The sequence below is a fragment of the Gracilinanus agilis genome, chromosome 2 (genome assembly GCF_016433145.1).
Source record: "Gracilinanus agilis isolate LMUSP501 chromosome 2, AgileGrace, whole genome shotgun sequence".
In the NCBI taxonomy this organism is placed as follows: domain Eukaryota; kingdom Metazoa; phylum Chordata; class Mammalia; order Didelphimorphia; family Didelphidae; genus Gracilinanus; species Gracilinanus agilis.
In genome coordinates this window covers 213,434,995-213,461,840 of record NC_058131.1, presented here as the reverse complement: position 1 = coordinate 213,461,840, position 26,846 = coordinate 213,434,995, and the positions used below count along the sequence as shown (strand labels likewise).

The 26,846-nt window shown below is 35.1% G+C and overlaps 1 protein-coding gene across 3 annotated transcripts in view; it reads left to right on the top strand.

Moving 5' to 3' along the window:
- Window positions 1–26,846, top strand: part of NOL10 (nucleolar protein 10) — a 121,225-nt gene that overhangs the window by 41,191 nt on the left and 53,188 nt on the right. For all 3 annotated transcript variants that reach the window (XM_044663637.1, XM_044663638.1, XM_044663636.1), the window contains 2 exons: window positions 1,508–1,574; window positions 13,746–13,798. In XM_044663637.1, the coding sequence (XP_044519572.1) occupies window positions 1,508–1,574; window positions 13,746–13,798 (120 nt within the window). The remainder of the gene's footprint in view (window positions 1–1,507; window positions 1,575–13,745; window positions 13,799–26,846) is intronic.

Sequence of the window (26,846 nt, the reverse complement as noted above, 5' to 3'; positions counted from 1 at the left end):
CAAGTTCAGAAACTTTTATTTAGAGGAACTTTGGGAATAAAGTTTCTATTTCAATATTCATTCTTTTTTTTTTTTTTAAACCCTTACCTTCTGGCCTGGAGTCAATACTGTGTATTGGTTCCAAGGCAGAAGAGTGGTAAGGGTAGGCAATGGGGGTCAAATGACTTGCCCAGGGTCACACCGCTGGGAAGTGTCTGAGGCCAGATTTGAACCTAGGACCTTCCGTCTCTAGGCCTGGCTCTCAATCCACTGAGCTACCCAGCTGCCCTCTATATTCATTCTTGTAGTTAAGAAAATACTGCTTTTATTCTGCTTGCCTAATTTAGTTTCTTTCTTTTCATGGCAGGTCTGTATGATCAGAGGAGAGACACTTTTTTTCAACTTGATATTCCTTATATTATCTCATTTTATTTCCTTTATAACCTGCTTCTTCTAGTGGGTTCTGTGTGCCTTTTGATAATGTCTTCACTTTCCCAGTCATCCAGGCTTAAAATACTTCTCATCTTCTACTGTTCCGTTTAAGAACCATATCTTTTAGGAAGCCTTTCCTGATTTTCTTCCCTACCTCTAACCCCATAGTGTTGAGAAGTAAATTTCTTCCTTTTGCAATTAATCTTGTATAGCAATTTTTGTCTCTCCCATGTTACTTTTTTCATTCAGCCTTATTATGAATTATTTGTTCATGACTTAGTTCTCATATTAAGTTGTATATTTCTTGATGGCAAAGACTATCTTTTGCTTTGTATTCCCAGTGCCTACTGCAATACCTTGAAGGTCTTAATAATTTATATTTTATTGAATTTCTACCTTTTAAAGCACTTGCCTTCTAGCTCTACTGCTTATAAAGAACTTCCTCCTTGTTCTACCATACCCACTCTCTTACTATAGGAAATGGCTTCATCTCAAACTCTTACTTTATTTCTGAATGGCAGATGTTAAGACCTTCAAAATCTCTCTATGATAACCTAGTTTAAATTGTTGAATTTAGTTTTACTTGGCTTTTTTTGGATATTTGTAAATAAATATTTCTTCTGGACTAACACATAAACTATTTACTTTTTACCTTTATATCTTCCTTTATTGATCCCTCTCTTAATGTTCCTCCATGACTCATTCTTTAGTAGTTTCTTTATGACTTGTTTAATTTCATTTTGAGAGTGGATCATTTAAGATCTCAAGTTTATATTTTGTTAATTTCCATATTATTTTGTTATTCGGAGGTAATTAATTCTTAAACAATTTTTTCATATGATCTTGTGATTTTACTTTGTTTTTATTTTTTTGGTCATTTGTTTTTCCTCCTTTTTGAACTGGTTGATGAACACATTTAATTATCAGACATTTATGAAGTACTAGTTAAGTATGATATATTTTGTAAATAATGTATGTTTTCTACTGCTTAAAAATATTATGTAGTATCACTTTGAATTTATTTACCTAAGTTCTTTTGTTTGTTAAAATAAATTTTAATTTACTTTAATAGTTTATTTTCTTGTTTCTTTTACAGGGGAAAATATTTACTTCTTTGGAGCCTGAACATGATATTAATGACGTCTGTCTTTATCCAGATTCAGGTAATATAGCAAATGCTATATTGGAATAACATGGTATAAGTATAGATTATAATATATTGGACTTCAAGTTTATCTAGTTTCATAGGGTAGACAGGATTTGTCGGGGTCAGATCAGTACTTGAGTGATGCACTGCTGGGAAAATACAAGAACAGGAAGTGGTGTGGATGATTCAGAAAAGGCATTCTTACTTCTGACTCACTTATCATGGCTCTTGGTAGTATGTATTATAGGATGTTGGTAGATGTCGGTGGTATGGTGAAATGAGATTTTTTTTTTTTTAAACCCTTGTACTTCGGTGTATTGTCCCATAGGTGGAAGATTGGTAAGGGTGGGCAATGGGGGTCAAGTGACCTGCCCAGGGCCACACAGCTGGGAAGTGGCTGAGGCCGGGTTTGATGAAATGAGATTTTTAATGTACCTATGGTGAGTTTATATGATTATCACACTGATTACATAAGAACACTGGATTTTAAAGCTGTTAGTATTCATTGAGGAACCCCTTGCTAATACTGAGGCCTTCATTGCATACATTTCAGGCCTTCTGATTTCTAGAGGTACTGAACCAAGAAATATTATTTTCCCATAACCATTCTCATTTATATAGTGTTGGAGGTCTAAGAATTTGGGACAGATGCTAGTTCAATAGGTAGCGTATAGCTTTGCTAGCCCCAACTCTATATGAAAAGTGACCATATCATTTCAATGGATATACAAAAGAGGACCAAAAATTAGCTTTATAGCATGCTCATAGGCAAATCTAAATAACTCCTTTAAGACCTTTTGCTTTTAATGAAAGTCATTCTATAAGTATATCAAAACTTTACAATAGGGGCAACATTTCTGTTGATTTTAATTTTTTTATGTAGATTGATTTTTTTTATGAAAAATAACAATAGAAACGGCATTACAATTAATTAATTAATTAAAGCCTTTACCTTCCATCTTAGAATCAATACTGTGATTGGTTCTAAGGCAGAAGAGTGGGAAGGGCTAGGCAATAGGAGTTCAGTGATGTGCCCAAGGTCACACAGCTAGGAAGTATCTGAGGCCAGATTTGAACCTAAGACCTCCTATCTCTGGGCCTGGCTCTCACTCCACTGAGCCACCTAGCTGCCCTCTAAATTGCATTTTTAAAAAGACATTTCTTTTGCAAAGCATAATCTTGGCTTGATAATTTGAATATAGTTGGTTTTTTACTTTTATATAATTTTTCACAAGTTGACAAAAAAAAGAAAGAAACATGCTTATTTTGTAAGATCTATAAACCATACTAGGAAAGAATCTTTAAATAGCTGATTTGAGCTTTCTTTTTTCACGTTTGGTTATCTTTACTTCAGTCAGACTCATCTTTCCAACTCACCTCTTCTTTTATAATTCTTAATCATCATATGCTCACTTTTTTTTGTGAGGCAAATATATTTTCATTTCCTTTCACCATTTTTCTTTGTCACAGAATCTTGCATAGTTCATGGATTTCTCTCTCAAACCCTTAAGTGCCAATACTAGATGGAGACAACTGTCTTAGGCATCTTTAGGCAAAATATAAAGTTTAGATAAAACAGCCTTTACACTTCTAAAGCTTATAATTCAACTTATCAAACCTTTGCTAAGGTCACTGTGTTAGACAATATGGATACAAAGCCAAAATAAAATAGTCCTACCCTCAAGAAGCTTATATTCTACTCCAAAGGTATGAATAAGTAAATTCATGGTAATTTTAAGAGAAAGATAGTACTGGCTCCTAGGAAAAGTAGAAAAGGTTTTCTATAACAAACGGCACAAAGGTGATCTTTGAAAGAAGTTTGAGAGACTGAGCTAAGAAGAAAGTCCAGTCTAGGCATGGAGGACAGTCAGTAAAAGACATATAGCTTTGGATTTGGCATGTCAAATGGAAGCAAGTAGCAAGTAGACTTATTTAGCAGGAATGTTTAGCACATGAAGGGGAATAAGTAATTTGGTTAAATTTGGAGAAATAGGCTTTGTGAAGGTTTTGCATACCAAGCTGAGGCTTTTTTGTTTTATCCTAGAAGCTATAGAGGGCCACTGATGATTCCAAAGCAAATGATATGGTCAGATTTCTGTGACGGGCAGATTATTTTGGCAGTTATATATGGAGGATGGATTGGAAGAAAGAGAAACCAGAAACTGAGAGTTGTTATAGTAGTCTTAAGTGAGATGAGATGAGGTCTTTAGCTGGAGTGATAGCCATATCAACAAAAAGATGATAAAGTGGAATGGCAAGATTTACCAACTGAGTGGATCCAAGGTCAGTTGAGTGAGATTAAGTAGTTGGACTTTGAGGATGTGATCATTGATGATTAGAAGGCTACTAATACCTTCAGTAGAAATAGGAAAGTTTGGAAAAGAGGTCAGTCCTGAGGGAAGAAAACAAACTTCTTTTGAGATTCATATAGAAATATCTAGCTCTGTAAAGATATAAGGCCTGGATATACAAATTTGAGAGTTCATTTTGCATAGAGCTAATAATTGAAAACCATGAGACAACCAGGTATCTCTTGGATAGAATGCCAAGTTTGAAGTTGGGAGGACCTAGGTTCAAATTTGGCCTCAGATACTTCCTAGCTTATTGCTTTTCTGCCTTGGAACTGATACTTATATTGATTCTAAGATACAATAAGGGTTTAAATGTACAAAATATACAAACTTTTGAATTTCATTTATTTAAAATTATTCATTTTCCATCTTGTAATGTTCTCTCTTGTTTGGTCATAAATTCTTCCCTTCTCAATAGATCTGACAAAAGTATTCTATGTTATTCTATTTTACTTATGATATCACCCTTTATATTTAAATTATATATCCTTTTTGACTTTCTTTTGCTATGTAGGATGTGAGATAATGGTCTATACCTAGTTTTTGCCATACTGTTTTACAGTTCCTGGCGGTTTTTGTCAAATAGTGAGTTCTTCCTGTAGTAGCTTGGATCTTTGGACTTATCAAACACTAGATTGCTAAGGTCATTTACCCTTATATGTTGTGTATCTAATCTATTCCATTGAGCCACAATTCTATTTCTTAGCCAGTATCAGATTTTTTTGATGATTACTGCTTTATAGTCAGTTTTGAGATCTGGTACTGCTAGGCTTCCTTCCTTCACATTTTTTTTTTCATTAATTCCTTTGCTGTTCTTGATCTTTAATTCTTTCAGATGAATTTTATTATTTTTTTTAGTTCTGTAAATTTTTTGGGTAGTTTGATTGGTATAGCCCTAAATAAGTAAATTAAATTAGGTAGAATTGTCATTTTTGCTATTTAACTTGAATTACCTGTGAGCAGTTAATATTTTTCCAGTTGTTTGGACCTGACTTTATTTGTGTGAAAAGTTTTTTGTAATTGTGTTCATATAATTCCTGTGTTGTTTTGGCAGGTAGGTTCCCAAGTATTTTGTCTTGTCTAGAGTTATTTTCAATGAAATTTCTCTTTCTTTTGCTGCTGGTCTTTATTGGTGATACATAGAAATGCTAATGATTTATATGGGTTTAATTTTGTATCCTGCAACTTTGCTAAAGTTATGAATTATTTCAACTTGTTTTTAGTTGATTCTCTAGGATTCTCTTAAGTATACTATCATATCATGTGCAAAGAGTGATACTTTAGTGTCCTCTTTGTCTACTTTAATTCCTTCAATTTCTTTTTCTTCTCTTATTGCTATAGCTAGCATTTCTAGTACAATATTAAATTGTGGTGATATTAGACATCTTTGCTTCATCCCTGATCTTATTGGGAAGGCTTTCTAACATCCCCAGTACAGATGATACTTACTGATAAGTTTTAAATAGATACTACTTATCACAAGTATGGGTTTTTGGGGGCAGCTAGATGTCTCAGTGGACTGAGAGCCAGGCCTAGAGATGGGAGGTCCTAGGTTCAAATCTGGCCTCAGACACTTCCCAGCTGTGTGACCCTGGGCAAGTCACTTGACTCTCATTGCCTAGCCCTTACCACTCTTCTGCCTTAGAACCAATACAGAGTATTGATTCTAAGACGGAAGGTAAGGGTTTAAAAAAAAGTACGGTTTTTAAAAAATAAAGGAAATGAAAAGAAAACCATGAGAGCTGCTGAGATCACTAAGGACTGTTGTTAGAGTGTAGAGAGGTCTCTGATCAAAGCCTTGGTGGACAACCACATTGGAAGATAGGCCTTAGATGATGTTCCAGCTAAGGATACAGTTAGGAGAGATACAAGAGGAGAATCAGGGAGGCACATTGTCATGAAAAAAAAGGGATGAGGTAGAAAACTGTTCCAAAATCAGTAAGGAGATAGAAAAAGATATGACCTAAGAAGCTGCCATTAAACTTAGCAGTTAAGAAATACTTGGTAACTTTGGAGAGATATACTCAGTGGAAGCCAGATTTTATGCTTGTCTTCATCTGCCATTCTTTGGACCCAGGTCTCAATTAGTAATAATATTATTCATTCATCTACCTTGTGAGATACATAGGTTTCAGTGAGCTAGCCTGGAAACTTAAGTACCATTTACCACATTATTCCTAAATAATAATTCATTATGAGTTCCAAGTAAAACACCATTTAATAAGCTAAATACATTGGTTCATATTGACATGGTTTCTAAGCATGGTATTAAATCAAGGTAAAAGCAAACACAAGGAGAGACTTCCCAGCCTTTTTTCCCCCTCTGGCAACTCTATTTACTTGTAGACTGTCTACTAGTAAATTGTATGAGACAGTGGCCAGTGCCAGATGCTTCAAAGGGAGACTTGATAGTTTCATAATATCTGATCATAAGAGACTAGACCATAGAACAGTTCCATGTTGACTACAGGTGCTCAGTACCTTTTGATCCTGGAAGAATTGTTTTTTGTTGTTATTTGTTTTTCTCTTTGTTTCTCTGAAGGTCATTGTATCTCTCCTGAAATTAATTTTTCCCCTTAGTGGTTTGAAAAGAAACCTTTATGTTTCTATTTGTTAGTAACTTCTGACATTCCTCAGGCTCTATGAAATTGTTTATCTTCCATATTTATAATTGGTTTTGGTCTTGATATTCTCCAATTTAGAGTGGTAGCCAGTCAGCTTATATCTCTAGTTCTGTATATGGTTGTCATTAATTCATGCCTCATTGAAGAAATAAATCTAGCTCAATCTAGTTGGAATTCTCTCATGTAATCAGCTTAGTCTTTTCTGTGGTTTGATAGGTGTGGCTTTGTTCTCTTGTGAGATGCAGAGTGTAAAGAAGCAAAGCCAGTGGAGACAGGTTGAGGAACTTTCTTTTGATCAGGGAGCTTCTTTTTTAGTTGTGAGATATTTTCTATCATTCTGTAGAGACATATTTAGTCCTTATGACTTTTTCTTTAATTATGGTTGAAGATTCTTGGAAATTGCATTGACATCACTTTTGTTAGTGCCAGTATTTGAAGCAATTATGATATGCTCTGTCCTATTGTAGCCTGATAGTTTTCCTCAGAATTTGAAATTTAAGTATTTGCTTACACTTCCATAAAACTTGCTGAAATACCAAAGGTTTTTATAGTACTCAATAGCTACTAAACCGTTGAGAATAAATGTGATAATGGTCAGATATCTAGTGAGTGTGTGCTTGTGTATATATTTGATTTATCTTCATCTAAGTTTTTGCCTTTCTAGACTTGACTGTTGGTTTTGGTTTTCTTTTCTGCATTTTTGTTAATTTGTTTTTGTCAAGGAAATTTTGGTTTCTGACTTTGAGATCAGGACACATTAATCTGTTATGTACACTACATAACTACATTGGGTTAAAATGCTTAATTGCATTCCTGACATGTGGCTCAGCATTAATTGACCTTACTAATCTTAATTTCCTTCATAGCCATATGAAATTACTTTTTAATCTTCAGCATTTTAATCCTTCTGGGTGCTACTCAAAGCTGATGGGCAACATCATTTATGTTTAAATATATGCAAGTTACCAGTTAGTTGCTCATATGTGTGGGTGTATTTATTGTTAAAGATACATTTTCTAGTACTTTAAATGTAATTATCTTCCCTTTATTTTCTCTTTCCTGTTCTCTGTAAATAGATGAGATAAAAAGAATAATATAATTTTCACTTGATTCAGCAACTTCAGCAAATATTTATTAAGCACTTGTTTGCCAGCAATTTGTCCTACTTGTTTAGGATATGTTTCTTGTCCACATCATGTTTATGGTCTAGAAAAGAGACATACACAAATAGCAATAATATAAAAATTGTAATGAAAACATGATAAATGAAGGAGTTGTATCAGAACCTGGACTCAGGTTCTGGCTCAAACTTTGTAATACAAAGCATGATATACCAGGGATGTATCAGGGTGCAAATTCCAAGATTCCTTCTTAGTTCACTATATGCCTCTCTGGTTTGAGGAGTTTAATTGGATCTTTAAGAGCCTTTTGCTTTTTTTTTTTTTTTTAACCCTTATTTTTTGTCTTGGAATCAGTATTAAGTATTGGTACCTAGGCAGAAGAGCAGTAAGGGCTAGGCAATGGGGGTTTAGTGACTCGCCCAGGATCACATAGCTAGGAAGTGTCTGAGGCCAGATTTGAACCCTGGACCTCCCATCTCTAGGCCCGGTTCTTTGTCCTCTGAGCCACCTAGCTGCCCCTAAGAAAGCCCCTTTTTAAAGAAAATGGAGGAAAATTTTAATTTTTTTTTTTTTTTGCATATTGTGAGATTGCTATACCATTGTTTGTGTTTTCTGCCATTGTACTGTATAAAAAGTATGTGAGAACTGATAGTAAGAAAGACCTGTGAGAGCTCTATAGTTAATAAAGAGTCTCATTACTGAGATTGACAGAAAAATTGCTGATAACTCTTCTTTGGCTAGTTGTTTTGGTTATCTGTTTTGGTTATCTGATCTATTGGTTTATCCCACCAGTGCTGCATTAAAATCATTTGATTAGCATTTGCATTGGGAGTACAAATGTAACAAATGCTATTTGGTTCACTAGCTGTCTTTTCTATTACACATATCCATGTAGTCATTCAACAAACATTTATTAAATGCTTCTTCTGTGGCAGGCACTATGTTAATGCTGTAGATAACAAAGAAAAGTTTTTACCCTCAAGGAGCTCACATTTTAAAGGGACAGATAACTTATGAAAAAATTTACATATAGGCTATATACAATGCAAATGGGAGGTAGTACCTGAAGGGAAGATACTAACTGTGGAGGAAGAAGAAAACAGGATTACTGGGATTTGAACTGAGTTAGGAAGGAAGCCAGCAGGCAGGAGTGAGAGGGAAGAGCTTTCCAGCCAAGAGAGACAGTGCTGGAAAAGACATGGACTTTAGAGATGGAATGCTGTATGTGAGTAATGACCAGAAGGCGTGTTGCTGGATTAAAGAGATTGGGGGGAGGGGGGGGAAGGAGGAGCAGCTGGATAGCTCAGTGGATTGAAAGCCAGGTCTAGAGATGGGAGGTCCTAGGTTCAAATTTGACCTCAGACACTGCCCAGCTGTGTGACCCTGGGCAAGTCACTTGACCCCCATTGCCTAGCCCTTACCACTCTTCTGCCTTGGAGCCAATACACAGTATTGAATACAAGATTGAAGGTAAGAGTTTAAAAAAAAAGAGAGAGAGAGCATGTGGAGGGGAAGAAAGTGTGAGAAGATGGAAGTTAGGACACAACCAAACTGAGGGAGGCTTTAAAAAACCCAAAAGAATATTTTATATTTGATCCTGGTGCTAATGGAAAACCCCTGGAATTCCTGAGGATCCTAGAGGATGCTCAGAGCTTTATGAAAATCCCTTTCATACTTGAGTAGGAGGTGGAATAGAGTGTCTTGGGTTCAGGGAAATGAACACAAAATTTGGAGTGAGACTGCCTGAAGTCAAAATCTCAGTATTATCCTTAACTATGCATTCCTAATATCTAGTCAGTTTTCTAGACTTTTAATTTCTGCCTTTTCCATATCTTTTGCTTTCCTTATTGAGCTATCTCCTTACTCTTAACTTTATCATCTCTTGCCTATGTTACTGCAACATCCTTTATCTAGTCTCCTTGCTCTAGTCTGTTCTACATGCTGCTGTCAGAGGGATCTTCCTTAAGTATACTAACCCTTGAGTGTGCATCATATCACTCCAGGACTCAATAAACCCCAATACAAGAAATTATACATGAAAATTGCCTCGGTTTGTTAGAGGTGGAGAGCAAAGTAAATATTCTCTGTCTCTGGCTCCCTCCCTCTCCTTTCCCTCTCTCAGGTAACAAGAGTCAGATTCACATAAGATCTAGTAGCTTCAAATTTAAATTAGAAACCTTGGAATGTAGTACAGTTGTCCCTTGCTATATTGTGGTTCACTTATGGCTTCACTATATCATAGGTTTTAAAAAATATGTATCTAATTCTCTATGGCAGAGTTTTGACTATGTCATGGAATCTTGCAGATGAATACCATACTGTACACAATGGAAATGCAGTACACCACTATGGTTTGCGCAAGTTTGCCAATATGAAATTATACATGGCACACTATTGGCTGATGGAATGAAAGACAACCAACCACAGCACTGTGTTCTGTATCCTGGGAGCTGATTGGCTGAGTGTTTATGAGAATATGGGAAGGTTAATTTAAATAAGAGTGTAGAAAAGGTTTATAGGAGAGTAGGAAAGATTTATAAAGCCTTAAAACATATATAAATAATAAAATGAATATAATAGGTGAGGGATCATTGTATTCCAAAAAGGCAATAGCATAGATTTACAATCAGTATTAATTTCTTATGCAAAGGTGAGTATGTGAGAATAAGTCTATGCAAGCATGGGTAGAAGTAAGGGAAACGGACATCAGATGAAGCTTACTCTTCTGAAAACTGGATAAATAATGGTTGAACACATACACTCACATGTGTATGCATTCATCTGTGTGTACATTGCCCTTCTCTCCACTCCCCCTGCTGTTTGGTGTATAATACATCAAAATCAACAGGGAATGGCATGGGGGATTGGAAAGAGAAATGATAATACCAAAGAGGAAAGAGTCCTAAGCAAAACAAACTTGCTGATCTTGAACTGGGAATTAAAAGAAAAGAAAAAGAACTAGAATCTAAAGTGGAAAAAAATGAAATAGAATCTGAAGAGAGTGTCCATCAATAAAGGAATACTTAAGAAACTGGAATATGACTGTAATAGAGATGATTACAGATATCCTGAATTACATGAATTGATACAAAGTGAAGTGAGAAGATTCAGAATAATTCTACAAGGACAACATTGGAAAGAAAGACAAAAAGAACCAAAAACTAAAAAAACTTTAGTTTGAAAAAATTAAGGAACAATCAGGTCTGAGAACCTATGATGAAACATTTTAGCTGCCTTTTGACTGGCAATAGACTCAAAGTGCCAAAAGGGACATATATTTTTGGACACATTCACTGATTTATTTTGTTTCACTGTGTTCATTTGTTACAAAGTTTTTATTTTCCTTTTTCAGCTTTTTATTAAGAGGAGGAGAAGGTAGAGTTAAAAATATTGATGCCCAAAAAGAGGGACATTGAAACATTTTAAAAATGCATAGAAGAGAAGAGAAAAAAATTAGAAAAAAACAAAGACATGTACAAAAGTTTTGAAAGTAACATACAGAATTTGTCATATACATTAATAAGTGGTAGGAAATGGAAATTCACAATTTCATTTACAATTCTCTTTTTTGAGTTTGTTATGTATATGGACTTTTTTGGTGTTTAAATAAAAAAATGAAAAAAGCAAATAAGCAGGTAAACCCTACTGACTTTCTTTTGTTTCTAGAATCAAATATAAACTGTTTAATTTTTAAAACCCTCAACCTAACCCTCACCTCAACCTATCTTTCCAGCCTTATTGGACATTGCTCTCCTTCCAACCTCTCCCTTTTTATCCAATCAAACTAGCCTTCTCTCTGTTCCTTATATACAAGTCAATTTCCTGTCTCCATGTCTTTGTACTGACTGTCTCTTCTTCTTGGAATACATCTTCTCATCTTTACATTCTATAAATCCTTTTCCTTTGTCACAGCTCAGACAGCTAATCATCTCAACTGCCCTAGTACTCTTCTTCTTAAACTATAGTATATTTAACTACTTTGTATTTATTTATTCACTCTGTATTCATATATTTTGTTTTCTCTCTCATTGGAATGCGCAGTTCTTATGTTAGAGATAATTTCATTGTATTTGTATCCCCTAGCACAGTGACCAGTGTTTAATAAATGCTTTTTTGATAGATTGAGTCAAACATTAAGTTTGCTGCTTACTGACTTCGTGATAAGCAAATCATTTAACTACTCTAGGGCTCAAGTTTTCTCAACTGTAAAATGTGGGGATTGAACTTGGAGATCCTCAAGATCCCTTCCAGCCATATATTTATGAATCACTGAATCAAGTCACTTTTTTTTTTTTAAATTTTTAAATCCTTAACTTCTGTGCATTGGCTCCTCGGTGGAAGAGTGGTAAGGGTGGGCAATGGGGGTCAAGTGACTTGCCCAGGGTCACACAGCTGGGAAGTGTCTGAGGCCGGATTTGAACCTAGAACCTCCCGTCTCTAGGCCTGACTCTCAATCCACTGAGCTACCCAGCTCCCCCCTCAAGTCACTTTTAGTAGTGTTATCAGCTTATTTGTGAATCTTGGATCAAAGGTCTAAGCTGTTTTCCTCGACAGTTTGCGGAAAAGACTTTATATTGACTGAAAATCTGGAACAATCCTGTCTCCCTGTAATTTTTTTAATTAAAAAATTCAGTTTAGTTCCATATTTTCACAATCTTGCCTTCTCTTCCTCCCAGTTGAGAAAGTAGGAAAAAACAAGATGCCTCTCACAGAAATATATAGTTTAAAAAAAAAAAAAACAAATTTTCACACTGGTCACATCCCCAAAAAAGTCTCCATCTACACTTTTGATTTGATCACCTTCCTTTTACAAGATGGGTGGCCTATTTCATTATAGATCCTCTGGATTTGTGATTTGTCATTGTATTGATCATTGTTTCTAGATCTTTCAGAATTGTCTGAACATAATTGTTATATTGTTCTCTGCATTCTTGCTTCACTTTGTATCAGTTTGTGAATCTTGGTTGTTTTTTTTTTAACCATTACCTTCTGTCTTAAGAAAAACATATGATTGATCACATTTTTCAATGGGGATACGATTGGGGATGTTGACTTTAAACAATCACTCTATTGTAAATACTGACAATATGGAAATAGGTTTTAATAAATGATACATGTAAAACCCAGTCGAATTGCTCATCAGCTCCAGGAAGGGGAAAGGAGAAGGGGAGGGAAATAACATGAATTATGAAACCATGGAAAGATATTCTAAATTAATTAATTAACCAAAAAGACTTATAAGTAAAAAAAAAAAACCCAACCCCAAAAAACCCTTACCTGTGTATTGGTTCCAAGGCAGAAGAGCAGTAAGGGCTAGGCAATAGGGGTTAAATGACTTGCCCAGGGTCATATAGCTAGGAAGTGCCAGAGGCCAGATTTTACCTCTGGACCTCCTATCTCTGGGCCTGGCTCTCAATCCACTGAGTCATTTAGCTGCCCCCCGAGTCTTGGTTTTTTGAAGCTACCCCCTTCATATTTTCTTAGAGCACAATAGTATTCCATCACATTCCTGTACTATGACTTATTTAGCCATTCTTCAATTGACAGGTACCTCCTCAGTTTCCAGTGTTTGTCAGTGCAAAAAGACCCTGCCATTTGTTGTAGTGAGAAAGAATGCATTGAAGCTCTTTTACATTTGTCCCTGAATTTTGAAACATGTTCCTTTTAAGTATTTTTTTAGGCTTTATGTAGAGTTTGGAATAAATTTTGGAGATTTAGTTTAAACTGAGGTCCAAAAAAGTCATATTAATTGCTCAAGGACACAGAATAAGACTCTTTTAGTTTAATTTTTTTCTGTGATAACATAATTTTGCATGGAATTAGAAACTTTTTGAAAATACTCAAATGTGTTAATAAATGTATAACCCAGTGAAATTGCTTGCCAACTTTGGGTGAGGGGAGGGAAGAGGGGAGGGAGACAACATGCATCATGTAACCTTGGAAAACTTATGTATAAATTTGTTACTGAAATAAAACAAAAAATTAAAAAAAATAAATCAAGAAAAAATCTTAAACCTGAAAAAATGTAAAAAAAGTTATTTTATTTTGCTATCTGCTATGTTTTTTTAACCTTTTTTTTTTTTAACAATAGGAATGCTTCTGACAGCCAATGAAACTCCTAAAATGGGCATCTATTACATTCCTGTAAGTGCCACAAATAAGTTCTGTGATAAAACTTGTAGTAAGTAAAGACACTGTTTTTAAATTGTTTTCACTCTGAATGACTTTGAGTCCACATGGGGATCTTAATTTAAAGTATACTAAGTGTATATATATATAGATTGACAATTTCTTAAGAGTCAGTAAATTTATATGTTAGATTAATAATAAAATATTCTTTTGTGGGAAATAGGAAACAAAGTTTTAGGAATAAATGCTTGTCTTCCCTTTATATTTCTTGTTTGAAGTTGTTTTCAGAAAAGGCCAATCTATACCTAAGGAAAAATGTGACCATTTTGTAGTAGTTGCTAATTATTAGTTTGTGATATTTTATTTAAAAAAGATTATTTAAAGTGAGCCTGCTCATTAATGTATGCTTTCAACTCCCTATTTTTGTTAAGGCTCTTTTTCTTGTTTATATAAATTATCCATTTATTCTTGAGTTTATTCTTTTTCCTTTTAATTTATTCTCGTGGCCATTACTGGTTAGAATGTTCCATTAAATAGGAAAATGAGAGGCAGCATGTTACAGTAGAATACCTGATACATATTGACTGCGATCCTGGGCAAATTCTTAGCCTTTTAGTGCTCAGGCAGCTCCCTCAGAATATTCTGTTACAGAAAGTTTTCTGGTTTACATTGAAAGAAGAAATCTCCTTACCACAGGCACACTATAGCAGTGAAATCATAGTTCTAGACAAAAAAAAAAAACAGTGACAAATTAAAACATTTTACTCTATGACCCATAAAAGATTATTTGATTATGCCCTTTCTTGAGTAGGCCTGGTTGTGGGCTTAATTGAATGCTAGAAAAGAGAAATGGGAAATGATTTGGGTAGCCATCTTGTCAAACCCACACATGAAAAAGATTGTTGTTATAACATGTCTGCAAAGTTATTATCCAGCTTCTCTCTTTGAGGGGGAACCCATTCCACATTGGAAAAGTAATAATCATTAGGAGGTTTTTTTCTTGATATTAAGTGAATTGCTTCTTTGCAGGTTCTTCACATTATACTTAGTTCTTCTCTTTTGTACCAAACAAAACAATTCTTTTTTTTTTTTTTTTAAACCCTTACCTTCCATCTTAGAATAAACACTTTGTCTTGGTTCCAAGGCAGAAGAGCAATAAAGGCCCTCCTAGGGTCACACAGCTAGGAAGTGTCTGAGACCAGATTTGAAACTAGATCTTCTTGTCTCTAGGCCTGACTCTTTTTTTTTTTTTTTTTTTTTTAACCCTTAACTTCTGTCTTGGAGTCAATACTGTGTATTGGCTCCAAGGCAGAAGAGTGGTAAAGGTAGGCAATGGGGGTCAAGTGACTTGCCCAGGGTCACACAGCTGAGAAGTATCTGAGGTCAGATTTGAACCTAGGACCTCCCGTCTCTAGGCCTGGCTCTCAAACCCCTGAGCTACTCAGCTGCCCCCTCTAGGCCTGACTCTTAATCCACTGAGCCACCCAGCTGCCCCCTTAATCAGAACAATTCTAATCCCTCTTTCACGTGACAACCATGTCAGACTTAAAAGACAGTTGCTATGTCATCTCGAAGTCTTCTTTTCTTCACTTTAAATATCCCTCATTTCTTCCACTTAACTTTCTTTTGTATAGACTTTTGCCATTCTGATTGCTTGACTCTAGATAATGACTCATTTATTAATATTTTCTAATTTATTATAGTGGAGCTGGGAGGGATCTTGTGGGCATTGGTTTGAGTCTAACACCTTCATTTCAAATGTAAGGAAAGAGAAGCACCTCTAAAATTGCTTTTTAAAATTTCTGCTTTTCAATTAAATATTTTTTGGAACATTTGATAAAACTAAGAATTGTTTAAACTTGCTCTTATTATTAATGATTTGGACCTCCCCTTTCACCCCCCAAAGTGGGGCATTTTTGTATTGATACTTTGCATTTTTTTTAAACTCTAACCTTTGTCTTAGAATTGATTCTAAGACAGAAGAGCAGTAAGGGCTAGTTAAGTGTCTTCCCTGGGGTCACACAACAAGGATATATCTGATGTCCAATTTGAACCCAAGTCCTCCTGACTCCATGCCTGGTGTTCTATCTGTTGTGCTATCTAGCTGTCCCTGCTTCACAATTCTTTTGAAAAATATTCATATTCTTTGACCTTTAAAATTTATTTAATAGGTTTTGGTTTCTTTTTTCTACTTTCGCCTGAGTATGCTGACTTTTGCTATAGTTAAACCCTATTTAATAATTTTTTTTTAGTTATAGGAGGAAAGCCACATGCTTCTAAGTCCTGCCTCTAATTCCTTTTTGAATTAGGCATGGCATTAAAAATAAAAACCTCAAACAGAATTTTGCAGAAAATGGTCATTTGTGCACTGATGAATCTCATTTCATGAACTTCCTAGGTGTGTCTTCTGTGATCTCTCCTGGCTCTGGAGAAGTGTATTTGTTTTTCGTAAGGTAACGCTCTACATTATCTGATGTGAAGAGCTTTAGCAACTGTAGGAAACCATAACTAGGTTGTGATTTCTCAGATTACTTCTTAGATGTTGTTACCTTATCGGAATTTTTCATTATTGGGGATAAGAAAGGATGAAATGTATTGAAGGTGTTTGAAACTGTTTTCTTAACAGTTATCATTTCAGCTATCTCAGGTAGTTAGTGTGACATTATATATCTGGCTTTTTGATTTAACAGAGAATAAAAGAATACTCTTTGATAAACAGATGATTTCCTGGGGATGATTATATATGTGGGGGTAGTAAAGAGGCTGTTTACCTTGCCTAGGTAAGTAAGCATTATGCTACAAGTTAAGTCTCCCTTTCATATATCTTGAATATCTTGCTTCAGTCTGGCCCCACTACTGTAAAAATAGTTCCAATCTTTCTTCCAATAGTGCCATCTTTCTGGGAGTGAGTTTGTGATACTTTATGGTGTGATTCATTTTTCAATGTAACTAGCCCCCTTTTAATTTTATACTTGAGGTTAGGAGAGCTCAGGGTTTTTGAAAGACCTATTTCATTAAGATTTTTTTGAATTGGTAGAAACATAAAAACTTTATAATATATATGACCCTGTGCTTTTGAGAGTCTGTGTTGTAAAGCAATATACACTGTGCAACTATGCTACTAATGGAAGTTCAATATGAAGATTTTTTTATACATACTTTTGCATCTTTTTCAACTGCCACAATTTCTCCTGCATATTTTAATTTGTTTCCATATTTATATATAAAGAAACTAGTTATAGGAACTTTAGAAAGAGATGTTAGGGTGGACATATTGGTAGTCATTTGAGTTAGAAAGCTATTCATATTAGAAAAAGAAAAAGTTTCTGCACATAACAGTTTTTTGTTTTGTGACATTAATCCTTTGACAGCTAACTGATTTCAGTGATTTGGTTTTCCCTTCAGTGGTACAAATCACTGTTCACCCATTGCTAATTTATTGTCTGAGGTTCTTTTCTATGGCTTCCCATAAATACTCCATAAGAGGATGCACCATAAACCTTGATTTAAATCAGTTAGCATTTTGGTGATAACTCATGTGATATCTCTGAGTCTCATTACATAACTGGCTCATTTTTTCCTAGTCATACAGCATTCAAATATTTATTAAACACCGTCCTAGGTACTGTGCTTTGTGCAGGTGATACAAAGATCCCTCCCCAAATTTCTTATTCTCAAGGAGTTTATGGTCTATCAGAGGGACATCTACACATACTGGTGTGTGAAAAACTTGGGGCAAGCCAAGTGATCTATAGAGTTTTTATTTTGTGATAGGAATGTTTGTGCTCATATTCTTCAGCTGACACAACTTTGCCAACTTATTGTCTGACTGTAACTAGATGAAACTACATTTTGCTGACTTTGTCACTTTTGGTTAGTTCTTTATCAGTAGAGAACTAGATTTCATGACATAAACATCTTTTTCATTGCTCTTTTTTGGGGATTTTTTTTATTTCTGTAGTTTATTAAGAATATTATTCCAAAGAATTATGTAAGAGTTGTAGCTCACTTCAATGACTTTTGGAGATATTTGAGTAGTGGTTGATGTGTTGAAGTCAAGTGCTTCAAGTATTATTCAAACCTACAGTGAAGAAAACTGGGTCATTGTGATCTGATGGTGAGGCATTGTATTGGGTCATTGATCAGGTATCTTAATATTAGATGTGAAACTTACATTTTAAATATTGGTTCTAGAATGCATTAATTTAGGGCTAATTTGAAAATCTAATCTAACATGCATAGTTATATGAACTTATTTTTCTTCGATGATATTGCTGGAAACCCACCTTGAATTTATATTTCCTGACATCATGCCTATTTAATTTTGGGTAAATGTAAATATGGGAGAGCTTAGTACTTTATAATGATAGTGAAGTCTGACATTCCATAGCTTCCAGAATCTTAGTGAACACCAGAGGGAAGTGTTGGCTAATGTAGAAGTCAGTATCTTTTCTGAGGAAAAATAGTATTCAGTTTTCCTGGAGGGGAGAAGAAGGAATTTGATCTCTTGCTTTCCCTTATTGCATGTATGATTAATTTGATTACCGAATTCTAAGGTAACCTTAGACTGCTGCTATGCTGTGATATCTCTCCAGTAGCTGAAGTAGAAGATTTTGGAGTCTAATGCAGGAATTCATTGCTACTCTTTCTGCTCTCTTTGAGCAAGATTCTGCATTTTGTATTCCTTTTCTCCTTCTATTAGTATTGAAGCATAAAGAGAGGGGAATCATTGAGAAGAACAATGGCAGAACTTTATCTGTTTGGAAAAATCAGTTTCTCTGGTATGATAGCAGTGTCTAAGTAGGCTTGATCTAAAAATCAGTGGGTAATGAAATAATTGATTTCCTAATTATCTCAAAATTCTAATAGTAATGTATAATTTAATTTTTTTAAAAAACTGGACCAGTGAGTAGCCAGGTAGCTCAATGAATTGAGAGTCAGGCCTGGAAATAGGAGGATCTGAGTTCAAATAGGGTTCTAGCCACTTCCTAGCTGTGTGTCTCTGCGCAAATAATTTAAATCCAATTGATTAGCCTTTATCACTCTTCTGCTTTGGAACCAATACACAGTATTAATTCTGAGATAGAAGATAGGGGCACAAAACAAAAAACAAAAGCCATACTAGTGTTTTCAGTGATATAGGAAACTTCTAGTGAAGTAATTTCCTCTAGAGATACAGATCTACACTGTTTTGAAAGTTAAAAATCTTATAGAGTTGTCTTTCAGGAGGTAAATTCAATTTATTATGTACTGAATACCAAAGCTTATTGTCTGAAAAGGTGTTAAAATACAAGGTGTAGCAGTTACATGGTGTAAGGAAAAGCTTAACTATGCCATGGGTCCTTTTCAGTAGCTTGTCTTTGGAGTGTTAGGCCACCAGCAGTGGTTCCAGGAATAAAGATTTACTTCTGATGATATACTATTTTTAGCAGTTAATTTGCAGCAGATTTTTTGAACTACTGATCTCAAGTGGTGCTTTACACTGAATGAATTCATTGAATCCTTGTTGGACCTCTGGGTGTGCATATTTAGTTAAGACATCCCAACACTCTGCTTTGCAGAATGGATCTGTAGCAAAACAGTTTGAGCCTTCTTGATGTAATTATCTCCACTGATATTGGTTCAAGTATTACTTGGTAAGACAAAATAAGAGAGTAATGAATCCTGTATGCAATGTGAGGTATATGTGTCTGCCTTGAAGATTGAAGGACCAGTAGAATCTATATGTCTAGCTTCAACAAAGTTAAAATGTGGATTAAGAATGGACCCAAAGCCTCTAAGATGCTTCATTAATGTGAATTAAGGAACTACTCGGAGGTCAACGTAGATACAAATATAGGGGGGCTTAATGGACAAAGACCAGGTTTAAAAGGATGAATAATATATAGCTATATCTGTATATAGTTTGAAGGCCTTTTTTTCCCATTAAGCTTAATAGTTGTGAATGTTTAATTGGTGGTTTTTTTGGGGACAACATGATATATTGTCAAAGTTGCTGAGCTTAGAGTCAGGAGACATCTGGGTCTAAATTCAAACTGATGAGATTACCAAATGAAGTAAAACAGGGAAAAGAGAAAGGGGCTTAGGACATAGACCTTTGGGATATCCATAGTTAGCAGGCATGACCTGGGTGAAGATGCAGCAAAAGAAAATGGGGAGTGATAAAATAGGTAAGAGGAGAACCAAGAAAGCAGTGTCATAAAAACCTAGAGACTGTCTGAAACAAGCAGATTGACAATGTCAGAGGCTGCAGGGGTAGAGGGAGGCTCAAGAAGTATGGAGATTGAGAAAAGGCCATTTCGTTTTGCAGTTAGGAGGTCATTGATAATGTTGGAGAGAGCAACTTTAGGTGAATGATGAAGTGAGACTTTAGACTGCAAAGATTTAAGAAGAAAGTGAGAATATAGGAAGCTGAAGCCTTCTCAAGGTGTTTAGCCACAAACAGGAAGTGAGAGATGGGATGACAGCTAGTGAAGATGGATAGATAGATCAAGGGAAGGTTTATAGAGGGCAAAGGAAACATGGGCATGTTTTAAGCAGTAGGGAAGCAGCAGTGATTGAAAATTAGTAAAAGAGTAGGGATGATGGAAGAGGCAATATACTGTAGAAGATGGGATGGAATGTGGTCACTTGTCTGTGTAGAGAGGTTTGTCTTAGCATGCAGATGAACCACTTTTTCATATGAAACAGAGATGAAGGTGGAAATAATTATCAGAGTTATCTGAGTGATGTGAAATACAAGGGAGAGGAGAAGATGAAACTGAATGGGCTCCGTTTTTTAAGTGAGGCAAGATTCACAGTTGAGAGGGAACTATGGGAGGCTTGACAGGAGATAAAAATGTTTGGAAAAGGGGCATGGTGAGTACAGTAATGAGTCATTTAGGAATGTGTAAAAGGACTGCCTTCTTCCACTGAAGGCCCAAGTAAGATTAAGCAATATAGAGTTATAGTGGACCTAGTCAGCAGTTCAATTCAGTTAATATTTATAAAGAGCCTATTCTGCTAGGAAACCATGTTAGTCACTATAAAAAGATTTTAATCACTCCTGAACCTTTTGCTCTTTGGTACCAAACCTAATGTCATGTACCAACTGGGTTGACACTTGAAAAAATAAAAAAGGAAAGAATGGTGTCTTACTTTTCCATGAAAATATCAATGAAATAGCTAGATCAGATATACTAATCTCGTTACCTATTTTTATAAAAATAGGATATTGTATTGCTTCTAATCCAGTTTTATAGATGAAATGAACTTAGGGAAAGATCCAGTACTAAAATTGTTTGTAATGCTTGTTGGAGTGTCTTTTAGAATCTAGATCCATGCCACACACCACACTTAAGGTCCTAGGGATTCTGGGCTAACTGAGAGGTTTAGATTTTAATCTAGAGAAAGATAGGCTTAGGTGACTTGCTTTTATCCAGATCTAAAATGATATTGTAATTCTGGTCTAGATTCATCTAGTGATTTGGGGAAATTTCCACAAGGAAGATCTCATTTTAGTCCAGCTTTCACATTGTCATCCTAACTCAACTCCATTTTCTTGGAGTTTGAGTCCCTTGGGAGGAACATCCAGATATGACATATTTCCTTGGATTCTAACCAAAACTGGCCCATGCTCCAAAGGTTTCCCTCAAGGATCTTTGGTCTGCCTTGGGATGGATCTATGTACTACCCTGAATGCAAGATATTAAAGGGGGGAAAGTACATATTTTCATTTCAAATGTTCATTTTAAGCAGAGTCCTGTTACACTGGCGTCATAAACTATTTAGTTGGAAATTACTATTATTTAGCATTGGGGGGTAGTGCCAAATGCAAAAAATGCTATCTCCCTTGGGGCATTAGTGAACACAGAAGGGACATACAAGACAGAACATATAGTTAGCAGAACAAGTAGTTACTGAAATTCCTTGTGAAACAATTGGTTTTTAGGCCTCTTTTAGAAAATATACAGGCCAGAATTTTTGAGGGATAACTTGAGTATGTACATAGCAATGACCTATGGAAAGTAGCCTCGTAGGACGTATAGAAAATAGATAATTGGGATAAGTCATTCTGAAATTTTTTTAGGTTTGGGCTTTTGTGCAACCTGGAGAAAGAATTTTATTTTATTTTATTTTTTTAAACTCTTACCTACCATCTTAGAATCAATACTATATATTGGTTCTAAGGCAGAAGAGTGGTAAGGGCTAGGCAGTGGGGGTTAAGTAAGTGACTTGCCCAGGGTCACACAGCTAGGAAGTGTCTGAGGCCAGATTTGAACCTAGGAGAGAAAGAATTTTAATATCAAGATAGAAAGAGAATAAGTGTTTTCTTTAATAGGTTGAGAAAAGTTTGTCAGAAAGAGGTCTAAGTTTATTCAGAATCGATTTGTCTTCACTTATTCTGCCTAGCCTCTCTCTTCTAAACCCTTTGCATTCTGGCTTCTTGGCTCATCTCTTAATTGGAATTGTTCTCTCCAAAATTACATTTAATTTTTAAGCATAATGGCCTTTTCTCAGTCCTCATTCTTTTTTATTTCTCTTTGTTGATCACCTCTCCTGGATCTGCTCTTTTTGACATTATATAACACATACTCTCTTCTGGTTCTCTTCCTACTTGTCTGACTAGTTCTTTTCATTTTCTTTTGCTGTACCTTCATCCATATCACATCCCTAATTATGAATGTCCTCAAGGCCCTCTTCTTGTTTTCTTTTTACATTTATTTGGTGAACTTGCTGGGTCCCTTGGGTTTAATTATCATTTCTATGCAGATGATTCCTAGATCTGTATAGCCAACCCAGGTCTTGTGCTCTAGTTCCTTATAACAAGCTATCTATTGAATATGTTGAACTGGAAGTCATGTAGGCAAGTCAAACCTAATAAGTTAAAAACACCTCATTTACCTTCCTCTCCAAATGTAATTTGAGCTTCCCTTTTTCTCTTGAGATCATCCCCAGCCCTCTAGTCACCCAGGTTCTTGATTGCTTATCATTCTCGACTACTCACTATTGTTGTCCCTACACTTTTAGCTAATTGTTAAATCTTGACATTTCTGTCCCCACAACATCTCTTGCATATGGCCCCTTGCAACTCATAAATGTAGCCACCTCTCTAGGGTCAGACTCTCATTTAGGCTACTGCGTTGGCCTTTTGAATTGGATTTTGTAATCTCTTCCACGTCCTACTTAATAAGTTCTAGTGATTCCTTAGATACAATAAAAAAATCTTTCGTTTGGCATCTAAAGATCTTTTCAACTTGGCCTCTTCCTATATCTTGGGCTTTATTATTATTCATCTTCCAATCCATCCAAATTGTCCTTGTTTTCCTTACACATAGTAATTCATTTTCCATCTTTGTGCCTCTGCAATGACTCTCCCCCCACACCTGAAATACTTTCCTTTTTTCCTGCTGCCTCTTGGAACCCTTGATTTCTTTCAGTTGCCACCTTCTCCATGAAACTGATCCCCTTCCTGTCTCCCCCCAAACACCTTGTTTTTATGCTGTTTCCTTCCTTGGAAGGTGAGCTTCTTGAAGCTATAAGCAAGGATAGTTTTACTTTGATTTCTATGTCCTTGGTGCTTTACAGTGTCTGGCTTATTGACTAATTGTCATAAGAAGGAATTAAGAAGACATGGCAAGGGACAGTTTGTTGGCTCAGTGCATAGAGCCTGGAGACAGGAGGTCCTGGGTTCATATATTACCTCAGATAACTTCCTAGCTCTTTGATCCTGAGCAAGTCACTTAACCCCAGTTGCTTAGCCCTTACTGCTTTTTTGCCTTAGAATTGATTCTAAGGTAGAACATAAAGGTTGAGAGAGAGAGAGACAGAGAGAGAGACAGACAGACACAAACAGACACACACACACACACACACACACACACACACACACACACACACACACACACAGAGCATGGTAGGTGGGTTGGCAGATAGAACTCCATCTCTACCCCCTAAAAAACCTAGTTTATAAAAGAGAAAAAATTATTAATTTAAAATTGAGAATGTAATTCTTTGAGTTGTAACTGTTAAGATAAACAAGATGCAAATAAATCAAGTCTTTAGGGTTTGTCTTTGAAAAAAAGTAATTTTTTTAAAAGCTCAGAATTTCTTTAAGTGTAGCATGCACATAGAGAAAAATTGGGGTACAGAGGTGAAATCACATGCCATGCCAGTGTAAAACTCCTATGATTGATTTATTACTGTCTCTTCATAAAAAAATAAGCTCACTACAGATGTATTTGGTTTTCTTGCTTGACACAAATGGGTCAAAGTTAATTTTATCTCAGAATGTAAAATTACTTAAGTCAGAGGTATTCTGTGTACTTTTCAGATAAATCATTTGACTTAGTGAGAATCAAACTGTATCAGTTGATACAGAAGTAAGAAGCAAGTGCCAGGTGAATAGTAAAGCTTTTTGTTCTGAGGCAGGCAAGTTGTTTGTGTCTTTGCAGAGGGGAAGCTTGGGCTTCCTATTTTAAACCAAATAGAGTTGGGCTAAAATATAGTAGCTGTGGCATATTCTTAACAGAGGAAATCCTTTCCATTTCCCACCACGTTTTATTGGGTCATAGGAATAGTAGAGATACAAAAAGCATTAATGTGTGAAGCTTAGGAAACAATTTTCTGAGCATCCTGTTATTTTTTTGGTTATATATTATTTTATACTTGCATGAAAATTTAACTTTGTGAAAATATTTGTATGGATAGTAGTAGATATTAATTTATTTTAAGTAACACATAAGATGATACATGATAGAGTTAATTTTAGGTGACATGTGAGTTGTTAGGAGAACTTGACTATTTAGGAAAAACTGGACCAGCACTATAAATGTACTTTCCTTCAAGAATCAACTTCTAACCATATGCATTGATCTTTAAAGAGATTTAGGACTTTCTTTTAAAAAAAAAGGACTGATGTGAATATAAAAAGGACTGAACTGACCACACTGTAGGCAACATTTCTGTCCATGTAAATTCCGTTAACATGCTTTTAATACTATAATTCATATGAAGGGATCTTAGGTTCATAAGACTTAGAAATGGAAGTGCTCTTCTAAGCTTCCTTTTATAGATGAAGAAACTTGAGTTCTAAAGAGTTGTAATAACTTGCCCAAGGTCACATAGACAGTAAGTAATACCTCTGGTATGCAAATCCAAATTACCAGATACCAAATCTAGTGTGCTTTCTGCTAGACCTTGTTGCCTCCTTCACTTTCAACAAAAATTTGCAGAGTGCTTTATGGAGTTAGATTAACTGCTTAATGTATTACCAAGTTTGGATAAGTCATTGTCACTGCCCTTCATGGAACTTGCAGTTTAATAGGAGAGAATTCAGTTCATATTCGGAGAATATGAAATACATGATAACATATTTGTATTTACTTTGTATATGTACTATGTCCTAAATATGTCCTTTGTATATAATGGTTGACATATAGTAGTGAAAATATTTAAAATTAAAAAACATTGAAAATATTGAAATTATTGAAAAATATTGTTGTATTTTATTGAGAGATGCAAAGAAAATGTTAACAGATTTGTGTCCTCTGGGCTTTGAAATGCTGCAAGTTTGACAGTATAGACAGTGGTTATATGATCTAGTATTGTATGAAATTAGCATTTGCTAATTAGATCATGAGTTCTTAGTACACTGCTTTATATTTGAAAATCCTTTTTGTTTCCTTGTTCCAATGTTCTCTCTACCCAAGACTTTGTCTCAAAATTTATTATTAAACTTTCATTATGTAGTAATGGTTTATGGAGTATAACAAATTATTAGAAATCTGAGGATCATCTACACATATAAATAAAAATAAATGAACAGTATAGAATGACATGCAGCATTATATACCCTGGCAAGTAGGATTTTGGTTAAATTCATAGTAACTCTCATAGCAGCCTGTTGACAATTTTATTTTCATAAGAAATATAGTAAGTAGTAAATCCTGAAGACATTTAGTGCTATAGTAAGAGATTTAAATGCTTTCCCTTCTGGAATTAACTCATTTGAATATTAAATATCAAAATGTGGTTCTCTTGAGTCACCTTTTAACTTTGTGTGTCATTGTAATAGTTTTCTTCTGTTTTGTTTGTTTATTTGTTTGTTTTTGACTTTGGAACCAAATGAGAGTGATTGAAACTGGCCATTTATTTACCAAATAAAACAGTATTTTTTGAAGTAATAGAAACCTTGATAGCTGATTCCAATAAAACTGACCTGTATGAAATGACCACTTGACTATGATAGGGTAAATGTTCTTTTTTTAAGCCATTATGAGTTATGTTCCTCTTAATGTAGTTGCCAGCTAAACATTTATCTAATGTTGATAAGCATATTTAAAATCACTTAAATTTGATGCCTGTTGTCTTAAAATTTGCCAGATTTACTACTTTCTTATTTGGGGTGAAAATATTTGGATTTGAAATGTATTCTCTGGTAATTTCCTTGTTCCATACTTGGCACTCTATAGGTACTTAGTAACTACTAATTAATTGCTGGCAAAATATTTTCTGACACTCCTAGACTGGTACAGCTAAGGTGTGGAGCCGTGAGAAAAAATGTATTTATAAGTCCTTTAATTTTTTTCATTCTCATCAAATTTCTATTAAGACTTTGTTCTTAGGGCTTTTAAAATATTAAGATGCTCTTGATTTTGTATATAGACTTCAGAATAAAGAGAACAGCAAGACTAATAGATCCTGAAAAACTATTTAGAGAGATTATTGCCTGCGAGGAAGTAGACCAGAACCAGGAAACTACTGATGTGGTAACCAGGGATAATACACTAAAACCATCTGTGTAACTCTTGGCAGAGTAAAACTTCAAAACAAGATCTTGGGGAATGCACATGACCAGGTGTGTGATCAAAAAGATAACTCTTCTCATCTGATACAATTGGCTCAGTGCCTTTAGCACCCAAGGGGTATTTGTGTGCGTGTGTATATTCACACGTCCCTCAAGCTTTAGAGCAGTAATGCATTTAGGAAGTTGAGGGGAATAAGAAGAGCAGAAAATAGGGCACTTTAATATTGGCTGGAAAGTTATTACAAACTGAGAATCTCTGGAATTTCATTATGTTTT